Source organism: Octopus bimaculoides, chromosome 3 (genome assembly GCF_001194135.2).
Source record: "Octopus bimaculoides isolate UCB-OBI-ISO-001 chromosome 3, ASM119413v2, whole genome shotgun sequence".
Lineage (NCBI taxonomy): Eukaryota > Metazoa > Mollusca > Cephalopoda > Octopoda > Octopodidae > Octopus > Octopus bimaculoides.
This window is the reverse complement of record NC_068983.1, coordinates 11,170,838-11,182,825: the sequence shown is the minus strand read 5'-3', so window position 1 is coordinate 11,182,825 and position 11,988 is coordinate 11,170,838. Positions and strand designations below refer to the sequence as shown.

Sequence of the window (11,988 nt, the reverse complement as noted above, 5' to 3'; positions counted from 1 at the left end):
AAAAAAAAAAAAAAAAAACACATTCAAGCAGATGAAAAGGTCAAAGGTGTGCTTTATAAAGGTCAACCAGTGGGACGACCAGGTAAGAGATGACGAGAACTAGTATGGCTAGACAATTTAAGCTGGGTGGGAAGAAAAAAAGAAAACAGGAATGCAAACTGATGACAAAGACATGAAGGAACAAATAGATGAGAGATGACAATACAAATCAGTCATAAAAAGGGTTTCTCACCAGCCAGGAGACCAACGTAAACGCTGTCTCGGTTTAAATTTTCCACATATTCTCCAATATAGTTGTTTACTATCCATGCTGCCAGTCGGTTCAACATCTTGCGATCTAGATGAGTGACAGAGAAAAATGATTAAACAACAATCAACTTTCTTGTCAAAAGTTTTCGTATTAAAACAAAACAAAAAACAAACAAATTAAAAACCACAATAGTTATTTTTTACATGATTAAATTACAAACTAAGAGATTACAGATTAAGACAAGACTTAAATATAAATTAATAAATAAAAATATAATTAATGCTAGGTTTTCCCAATTCAAATAGTTACAAGAATTAATAAAATATTTTAATTTATCTTTTCCAAGTGCCTCCAAATGTCTTTGTCATTCAAACTTCGTGTATTAATTCAGCTAACCTTTACATTTTCAATATTTAATACAATCAAATTAAATTTGGATATTCATGAAAATTTATTAAAAAAAACACACTTCCTAATACTAACCACCATATTTAATGGCATAATAAAAGATGCACAGAGATATGAGATGCACTCCAATTTCAGTAGTATATATTCAGATGGTTTTAGTGATTTAAGCATGTAATATAGGCCTAACTTCACATGTAGGACCCAGGGCAATTTTTTGAGACATATTTTTTTTGGTGGGGAAGGTGCATATTTTGTGCTATGAAATACAGCACTATAACCATTACGGTGGTTGACAAATTTGGGATTTCTCAACAGAGTGTTATAAATAAAGGCATTCCTAAGGGAGTACTGGGTATACTATTAACTCCTTGAAATTTCCTGGGCTGTTACTTCTTCAAGGTAATGTTATAAATACATGCCAAGGAGGTAGCAGACTGGAATATGATGAAAGTCAGGCAAGTGAGGATATTTACTTTTCCTGCATACAAGTTCTTTAAAATTTATGAAGAAATTTTTTTTTTAATATCAGAAACAAACAAAACAAACTTTACCATTAAATGTTTTTTTTTTTTTTGTATGGTGTTAAAGCTTTAATAGTTATGACAATAACCATCACCGATATTAATTATCCGTCATACAAACCAACGAGGGAATTTCCACTCAATCACCCATCTGCTAGAAATAGCAGCAAAAATTCTCTCCATTCTCCCAAAATTTTCTTCAAGAAAACTCACCTTAGACAACATAGACCTACACACCTCTAAAATAACAGGATGGTCACAATTAGGAAATTCAATCAAGGTTGAACTGAAGCTAAACAACAACAAAAGCAATCATCCATTTTATGTAACTAAAGCAAAAGTTTTGGAAGTCAATAATGTAAGTAGTAGTTATATACAGGGCCAACTCAGTCGACCATACCCCTTTGCCCTTGTGCTAAGATTAGAAATCTTCATCATTATTAAGCACATCAGACAAAACACTTGGCAGCATTTTTTCTAGTTCTTTATAATCTGAGCTCAAATTCTGCTTTTCATTCTTTCAGGGTTGATAAAATAAGTACCAATTGAGTACTGGGGCCAATGCAATCGACTAGTCCCCTTCTCCGAAATGTAATGAAGGCTTTGTACCTATAGTAGAAAGAATTAACTTTCATTATCATCCTAGTGAATATTATAATTGGTACAATGGTGGATGGACAAAATATTCAGGAGTATTAAGTTACAATCTTGATTTTTTTTGTTTTTTTGCTTTCTATTTTTGATCCTGAATTCAAATCATTTTAGTTTCATCTTTAATTTCTGTCTTTCCAGATTTGAAAGAATAAATACTAGTCTTGTTGCAATTCAATTGATTGTACTCTTATCCAAACAAAATTGTGGACTTATGGCAATGTTAAAAATTAGCTGATGTTGTTTAGTTCCAAGTGAATCCTGATTGAGTAGACCTCTGATCAAAAGCATTTCAATCGGGACCATCCTGTGATTTTTCTTTCCTCTTTTTATATATATTAAGATTATATTTGCCAATGTGTCTCTTTTTTTAAAGAATGGTGGGGTCTGGGAATGAAAGAATTTGGCCACCATTTCTAACAGGTGAAACAATTATGTAGAAACTCCCATGCTGGCTTGTATTGCTTTTTATTAATAGTTGTTTTCAGGATTCAAGCAAGTAATACACACACACACACACACACACACACATCTTTTTTGATCACCATGCAAATTTACATCTTTCAAGTACACTAATTGCCATACAAAGTTATCTTTAATACTCTTATATCCATCCTAATCTCAGTCAGCAGAATTTGATGTTCTTAAGTTGTTTGTTATTTTTCAGATTACCATAAGCACTTCCAGCACAATATGCTACTGTTATTCATCGTTCTCCGTTTATATTAACCTAACTTTATTTTAATGCTATACAACAATTCTAATTCAAGTGTGCATTTTTTTTCTCACCACCCCAGGTGGGTTAAATTCTTGAACTGACAGAATAGACAAAAAGTTGTGTAGAAGTCATGTAGCTGATCTTGATAGTAATATCATGATACTGTTGCTACATGCAACATTCTATTTGCTTATGTGTTTAGAAAGTAACAGATTGGTTTCATTACTCGAGATTATATTCTGGAACTGAAAGTGAAAGCAGTCTGCAGACACTCACAGATCTATGAATTGTAGTCTAAGTGTTTAATCAAAATATCTATATTTATTGAATGAACCACCAACTGTTGCCCTGGATACTATTATGTACTTTTAATATATCAATTATATTAACAGGAAAATTTTTTTAAATCAGTTGGAAAAATTATCAAAATATAATTTCAAAAAACAATTTCAAAAAAGAACTAATAACTAAATAGGAACCTTAGATTCTATACACTACAGAAGCACCACTACGGGCAACACAATTTGGAAATAGAGGAACTACTTTATCCAAGCATTTTTTACTCATCTAAATATATTTTCTTTTTAATATCCACTTAAGGATGTGGCTAATAAATAGAGTAACAGCAAACATGCAAAGCAGTGTTTCAATATATAAATTTTTGAGTGCAAAAAGTAATAATCATAAGAAATACTGACAGAGTAATTGACTACAGCTATATATTTTTACTTTTCACTTTTCTTGTCATGAAGTAAGGCAGAGTCCATTTTTAGAGGGGTTTCAAGACTGGTGAAAGGGAGTAGGGGAGAGAGGTATCATCATACAAATGACCTGACCTGAGTGCTTGCAACAGAGTGTACTCCACTAAAGGTATTAAAGTACCAGGTGTCACTTTATGTGTTGTACAATTATTTTAGAATATCCACCAACTTCTATAAATGTTTTACCTACACTTGTTTGTTTTTTTTAAATTGACCAAGTTTTTGGTAAATACTTTGAGATTAAGTCAATAAGAATGCCATTTTGGTCAAAATATCAAATCTCATCACTGCATTCCATGCAATGACTAAACTTTAAATGTTGCTGTAACTACAGGAAATACTGTATAACTACATGAATGTCTCATGAGCCTGTTGTGCTAAGCACAAATTTTCCTAAATGGTACAACAATCACTCAATAGATTAAAAAATAAACCACTCAACACAACACCAGAAACTGAGTTTTTGGTTTCACTAGTATCACATCTCAATGAATGTGGATAAGCAATTGTAAGTGTCGGGTAGGATGTGGTCAAAAGGTCAAAATTTCTAGTGCATACTATATACAACGTTAAAAATGAAAAATATTTTCAAAGCAAAATTTTCTAAGTGATAAATATGTAAAGGCAATTTACTTAATATTTATTTTTCACTGTTATTTCTTTATTTTCTGCAAACAATATGCACAAAAAAGCTACATGTTTGCATGATGTTATATATACAATAATAATAAAGGACGTTACCGTATATATGTTTACAAACCAAGGACGTTATATAGACCTCCTTGACTCAAGTTAGAGAAGGGGTGCGTATTATACACAAGGTTTACGTTTTTCAGAAGTACAGCCCCCTAAAAATCCCCTGCATATTATACTCAAGGGCGAACTATACTCGAGGATTTACGGTAATATTGTTGGCTAGTTTAACATCACCTCCTAGCCATTTGGTGTCTTTAATAAACTAAACTCTGTTGCAAGTATTTGGGGTCCAGTCTGAGGATAACTTCTTCCCACAAGTCTCAGAAACCTTGAAATAATTCTAAGGTGCTGCCCATCTTCCTCTGAATAAGTAATGTAATATGCATACATATGAGTGAACAAAAGAAAGTAGCAGTCAACTCATTTGGCCAGAGTTACATGTATTTAATAACAGTTCGACTAAGCTTCACATGGACAAGTCCATCTCATCAGATGTTAGGAGTTAAAGATTAGAGAAAATTCAAGATGCCTTCTAATGTTTAAACATCTGTTGGGCAGCTGAGATCATGTGGTATTAATGATATCAAAGTGACACCAGTTATATTCTTTGTTTTCAGGCCCACATGTTCAGATAGGACGTTAGCAGGATATTGAAGTCATGCTAGCTATTTTCATAATTTTTAGGTCCACGTGCTTGGATAGGATGTTGGCAGGATGCTGGTAACACTTTTGCAACAGGCTGCAACATAGTATATTCGGTAACATCAGATCCTTGTATTGGGCAATGCACATGGTGGAGTAGGATGTTAGCATGAGTCAGAGGCTCAGTCGCTGTTCATATTCCACTGAGTGATGACTGAGCTTCCAATCTGTGCCAACATTCCATCCAACATGTGTGTTATCCAATACAAAGATTTGATGTCGTTGAATATACTATGTCACAGTTGGCTGTCAACATGGTGCCAGCATTCTGCCAACATCCTGTCCAAATACATGGGACTGAAAATAACGATTATAGTTAGTGTCACTTCAATATTAATACCACACCACCTAAGCTGGCCAATGGAGGCCTAAACACCTAGAAGCCATCTCAAACCTTGCACTCTGACTCCTAACATCTGATGCAATAAACACCCTATGCACACACAAAACACATCATGTGGGGCTGAGTGAAACTGCTATTATATATATATATATATATATATAGATATATATTCTTTTTCCTTCATTTGTTTCAGTCATTTGACTGTGGCCATGCTGGAGCACTGCCTTTATATGAAGAAATTGACCCCAGGACTTAGCGATTTGGCAAAAGAGACAAAGAATAAGTTATGGGGATGTAAACACACCAGCATTAGTTGTCAAGCGATGTTGGGGGGGTCAAACACAGACACACCAAACATACACACACACACACACACATATATATATACAACGGGCTTCTTTCAGTTTCCGTCTACCAAATCCACTCACAAGGCCATGGTCGGCCCGAGGCTGTAGTAGAAGTCTCTTGCCCAAGGTGCCATGCAATGGGACTGAACCCGGAACCATGTGGTTGGTAAGCAAGCTACTTACCACATGCTAGCCACTCCTGCACCTATATATATGTATATACATATATATATGCACGTGTGTGCATGTATGCACACACAAAACCTTTCAACAACCATAACATCTTACCCCAGGGTAGATAACACTACTTGCTTCAATATGTCTAACCAGGGGTTACAAATAATTTTAAAATAACAGAACTATACAAATTGGCAAAAATCTCATTCTTTACCAAAATAGAAAACTACCACAGAATGTCTTAGAAATGTGCAATTCTGTAATTTGTATTGTTTGTTTTTATGACCTTTTGTTTTTAAATTTATGTTTACAGAGCACAGACATGGCCAAATGGTTAAAAAGTTTGTTTTGCAATTATGAGGTCCTAGTTTCAATCTCTTAGCCCACCACTGCCTAAGGCCAACATCATTTACCAAAGCCTTGAATCAACCCAAGGCTTTTGAGTGAAATTGGACTAATAGAAACTGCTTGAAACTCCACTGGATGGGCTATACTTGTAAGTGAAAGAGTCAGCCCTGCCTTATATTGACTGTGCAGAAGTATTAATCATCTTTTATCTTTTCAGCTATTAGACTGTGGCCATGCTGGAGTGCCACATTGAAGGGTTTACTCAAATCAGTCGCAATATTTATTTCTTTTTCGAAGCCTGATATTTATTCTATCAAAGGCGGCGAGCTGGCAGAAACGTTAGCACGCCGGACGAAATGCTTAGCGGCATTTTGTCTGTCTTTATATTCTGAGTTCAAATTCCGCCGAGGTTGACTTTGCCTTTCATCCTTTCGGTCGATAAATTAAGTACCAGTTATATATACTGGGGTTGATCTAATTGACTGGCCCCCCCTCCCCCAAAATTTCGGGCCTTGTGCCAAGAGTAGAAAAGGATATTTATTCTATCAGTCTCTTTTTGCTGAACTGCTAAGCTCATTGCTCATCAAGTGGTACTGGAGTATAAACAAAACCAACAAAGATACACACACACACACATATATATATATAAAATCCGTTTACTGAATACTACCAAACCCACAAAGACAGGCCTGTAAAAAACATAAACCCACTATATATATGTATGTATGTATGTTACTGTTGGAAATTGGAAATATAGATTCAATTCAAAGAATGAAAGAAATTTCTGCTTTCATGGCAATTCTTATAGCTGTACACTAAACAGTGTTAAAATACCGACAGACAAGCAGAATAGCAGAATACAATACAAACAGTAAAGTCAATAGATTTTCTTTCCATTATTGAAACTACATGTTATTATTCAAATTACAATGGATTCAGAAGAAACTTTAAAATTCCTAGCATCACATGGTCTTATTCAGTCATCGTAATTGCGACAAGCACATATTGCCTCTGGTGAATAACAATGGTACCAGTTCTAATGATGGAATGCATGTAAATGCCATAAATATATCCTTTTCCTCGTTAGTACTCATTGATCCAAATTATTTCACTCTGTATATAAATATAGTAGAAAGAATTTGGGGAAACTGCAAGAGAAAAATACAGGCTATGCATGGTACCTTAGATTGCTCTGTTTTAAGAGTTATAAGCCTATCTTATTCCACTGTCTGTACAAGAACAATCCAGTAGAGCCGCTGCTATACTGGATTAAGTTATACTACTCTTGTTTATGTGGAGGCACGTGGCTTAGTGGTTAGGGTATCAACATCATGATCGTAAGATTGTGGTTTCGATTCCTGGATCGGGCGACGCGCTGTGTTCTTGAGCAAAACACTTCATTTCACGTTGCTCCAGTCCACTCAGCTGGCAAAAATGAGTAACGCTGCAATGGACTGGCATCCCGTCTTGCTGGGGAACACATACACCATTGAAACCGGCAAACAGGGCCCATGAGCCTGGCTAGGCTTTAAAAGGGCGCATTTATTATTTTTTTAATTTTTGCTTATACAGCTACATATTTTCTACTAAAAATAAGAAAACTAAAGATAAAAAGAAATTGTTAAACAGGCCTAGGCATGGGCGTGTGGTAAGAAATTTGCTTCCCAATCACATGGTCCCTGGTTCAGTCCCTCTGTGCAGCACCTTGAGCAAGTGTCTTCTACTATAGCCTTGGGTCAACCACGAGCCTTGTATGTGGATTTGGTCGACTGAATCTGAAAGAAGCCTATAGTACACACACACACACACACACACACAAATACATACATACATATATCTTTTAAATTTGTTTCTGAGAAACGTTTTGAATATGCAAATAAATCTTCTATTCTATTATGCTGGTCACAGTCTAATGATGCTGACTAGTGAACCAGTTTTTTGGGATTGCATTGAGCTGTACCAATATAATATAGGATAAATAGAATAATAATAACAATAATCCTCCGATGGAATTTATAAACGTGGTTGTGGAAATACATGTAGCAATGCAAGGATTATTGTTATTGTGTGTGTGTGTGTGTTTGTCCCCCACTACCACTTGACAACCAATGTGTTTACATCCCTGCAATTTGGCAAAAAGGGACCAGTAGAATAAGAACTAGGCTTTAAAAGAAAAAAAGTACAGGGGTCAATTCAATTGACTAAAATTTCTTCAAGGCGGTGCCCCAGCATGGCCACGGTCTAATAACAAAGAAATAAACGATAGCTCAGTTTGCAACCATGTGCTTTTGGGTTCAGTCACACTGTACAGCATGTGTCCCGCACAGGGCCAACTAATGCCTTGTGAGTGAATCTGGTTGACAGTGTATCGAAACTCATCATGTGTGTATGTGTTGTCTGTGTGTCTGCCCTTGTGAACGTCTGTACAACCACCTGACAATAGGTGTTGGTTTGTTTATATCCTCATAATTTAATGGCTCAGTAAAAGAAACCCAGAAATCAATAGAATAAGTGCCAAACTCATATTTGAAGCATTACTGTTTGTCTGCATTCTTTTATTCTGATTTCTATTTGTATTATGTTTTTTTGTTTGTTTTTTTTAGTTTACAGCCATAAAAGGATCATCACTGTTATTCAGTTAGTTTCCAGAGTCAAAACAAACAAAATTTTGTTAGTAACCAAAATGGGATCTTTCTGATTTGGCGGACACCATTTTTTATTTAGTGTATTTTCTACCGAAACACTTTAAAACTTCATATACTTGTATATTTTGTCTTATAGAACAGAGACAAATTTTTATATTCAAATTTATTTCATGTTAAAAGTTATTATCATATTTCGGTAATTTCAACCAGTCATTGACGTCTATTGAGGTGAAAACAATTACTGCTGTGGAATGTAAACAACACGTTCTAGCGGTGTAATGGGATCTTTTCCCTTGAATAAAATTAGTGTCGTTGTTTGTCAACAACAACTATCGGCAGTACTGTTATTTATGACATCGTCCGTGCGATTGTACTGGTTTTAGCTTTAGGGATTTAGGGTTAAGGTTTGGGTTTTAGAGTTAGAGTTAGGGTTATGAGTATTTTTGCCAAATTTGGTGAAAAGTTCGTGGCGGTGTATTGAACAGTGTCCCAAGTTTGAAAGTGTTTCGTTAAAAAAAACAAATGGTGTCCGCCAAATCAGAAAGATCCCCAAAATGTTTCCAAACAAAATAAACAAAAGCAAATAAAAACTGAGTTAGAAAAACAAACAAAAAATGCAAATAACCAAAGTAAAATTAAAATAAAATAAATGGTGGAAGACACCAAGCAGGGGGAGAAGGAGAAGGGTAGTGAAAAGTGGGGGTAAGAGAAGCGGCTAAATAAGTGTAAAGTTTTAACAGAACATACTCACATATTGAAAGAATCATTGGGTGCGATTTAGGTTAAACCTGACACCCAATAAATACACAGAGATATAAAAGAGAAAAAGACAGCTTCAAGTGACAAGAATCTCTTCCCAGAATCGATGTACACCAACTAGCCAGTAAGGCAGAGATAAAGCAGAGATTGTTGACCAACAGCACCACATGGTAGCAGAGTAGCTGGACATTGTACACCTGTGGGGTTACAATGTGAAGCGAACAAGACATCAACAAGGTGTGGTTACTGGTGTAAATATATTTGTAAATATGGTGTACTACGTAAGTTGTTTCGGTGAGCAATGGCAATTAATTCATCATTGATGCATTATATATATATATATGTATATACATATACATACATATATATACATACACATATATATATATGCACACACATACACACACTCATATACATACACTGTGGGGGATTAAGAAGAGAAAGGAAGGAGAGAGGAATGGTGTGTGAGAGGAATGGTGTGTGTAAGTTGGAAGGTGGGGGAAATCCAACAATAAATAACGTAATTAACAGAAAATACTCTGAAATTTTTATATTAATATTCTAGTGAAAAATAGACATAAATATTTGTTAGTTGGGTGTGTGGACGCTTAGTACTTGATACAAAAACAACGAAAACATTAAAACAAACAAATCACATAGTTCAAGAAAGATAAGCCAGTTTTCATAGTGTGTGTGTATGCATATATATACATACATACATACATGTGAGAGAGAGAGAGAGAGTATTTACACAAAACCTCTGGATAGTGCAAACAAACATTAAAGATTTTACTTTCCTGATAACCCTAATAAATATTTAACAATCGTTCCAAGATAAAACCAGAAGTAATAACCAATCATCATCTTCAATACTCATCACATTATTTTTTTTTCATGGTGGAATAGGATTAGAAAAAGTGGTGAGCTGGCAGAATCATTAGTGCATCAGACAAAATGCTTAGTAGCATATCTTCCGACCCTTTACATTCTGAGTTCAAATCCCACCAATGCCTGCTTTGCCTTTCATCTCTTGGGGACTGATGAACTAAAGTGCCAGTCAAATACTGGAGTCATTGTCCTCTGCTGTTATGATTGTTGGCTTTGGACCCTACATCAGACTAGTGTTTCATTCAGGGTGGCGTTGCGGTCTCAGTCACTCAATCATCACAGAAACTGAGTAACCAGCTCTATGAGTCCTGGGGCTCAAGGGGTAAAAAAAATAGGGTTAGAAAGGCATGTATCAACACTTGTCTTGATCCTGTATCATCTCGTGCCTGAGATCCAACATCTTTAGCTCTGACCTCAATACATTGTCCCAGGTTCCCATCCAGTCACCCTCTGTTGTGTTTTCACCCTTGTATTTACCTTCAATTGCCAACACACAATACTCTCTTACCCAGAACTCATTACCCATTCATAACAAATGTCCATAAGTCTCTGCATATACCTCAGCTGATACCTGTAATGGGCATTTACACTCACAGTTACCCTGTATGCTGCATTACATACCAATTAATATTCTTTTCTAGGCACAAGGCCAAAAATTTTTGGGGAGGTGGTTGGGCCAGTCGATTAGCTTGACCTCAATACACGGCTGGTACTTAATTCATCAACCCTGAAAAGATGAAAGGTAAAGTCGACCTCAGTGGAATTTGAACTCAGAACATAAAGACAGATGAAATATCGCTTAGCATTTCACCCAGCATGCTAACGATTCTGACAGCTTGCTGCCTTCATACCAATTAATATAGGAGCACTCCGTAGGTTACGACGACGAGGGTCCCAGCTGATACGGTCAACGGAACAGCTTGCTCGTGAAATTAACGTGCAAGTGGCTGAGCCCTCCACAGACACGTGTACCAGGAAGATTCAGTGTGACAAAGAGCATGACAAGGCTGGCCCTTTGAACTACAGGTACAACTCATTTTTGCCAGGTGAGTAGACTGGAGCAACGGGAAATAAAGTGTCTTGCCCAAGAACACAACGCGAAGCTGGGAATTGAACTCATGACCTTACAATCGCGAGTCGAATGCCCTAATCACTAGGTCACGTGCCTTCACACTACCAATTAATATTATACACACAACAGACTATACCTGACCCATTTCTCTTTCAATGAACTTTATGAAACATACTTTATGACCAACAGAAGTTATTGGATTTACACTCTTAACCACTGACTATTGTTATTCATCTTATCTCATCAAACTGTTACACCATATGCAATCAAGTTAGTTTCACAGATGTTCCATATCAATATGGATAAATAAAATAGAAAGCAGATTTTTTCCCAATATTTGTTTAAATCATAGCTAAACTAGGTGCAGGCGTGGCTTTGTGGTAAGAAATTTGCTTCCCAACCCCATGGCACTTTGGGCAAGTATCTTCTACTATAGCCCCAGGCTGGCCAAAACCTTGTGAGCAGATTTGGTAGACAGAAACCAAAGGAAACCTGTCATGTATGTGTGTGTGTGTGTGTACATATATATATATATATATATATATACACTCGAGGTATTTCGTGTTGCAAGACAGTGTAGGAGAGAGAATAGTGATGTTGTAGGAGAGAAATGTGTTCGCATGGATGATGGTACGCTTGCATTAAATGAGGATGCAAAGAAAGAGGTCTGGAGATGCCACTACGATAGATTGCTTAATAAAG

At 36.0% G+C, this 11,988-nt stretch overlaps 1 protein-coding gene across 1 annotated transcript in view; it reads right to left on the bottom strand.

Annotated features, from left to right (window-relative positions):
• LOC106877485 (intermembrane lipid transfer protein VPS13D) overlaps positions 1-11,988 on the bottom strand; it is a 177,964-nt gene that overhangs the window by 142,241 nt on the left and 23,735 nt on the right. The window contains exon 2 of the mRNA XM_052966707.1: positions 233-337. Within this exon, the coding sequence (XP_052822667.1) occupies positions 233-337 (105 nt within the window). The remainder of the gene's footprint in view (positions 1-232; positions 338-11,988) is intronic.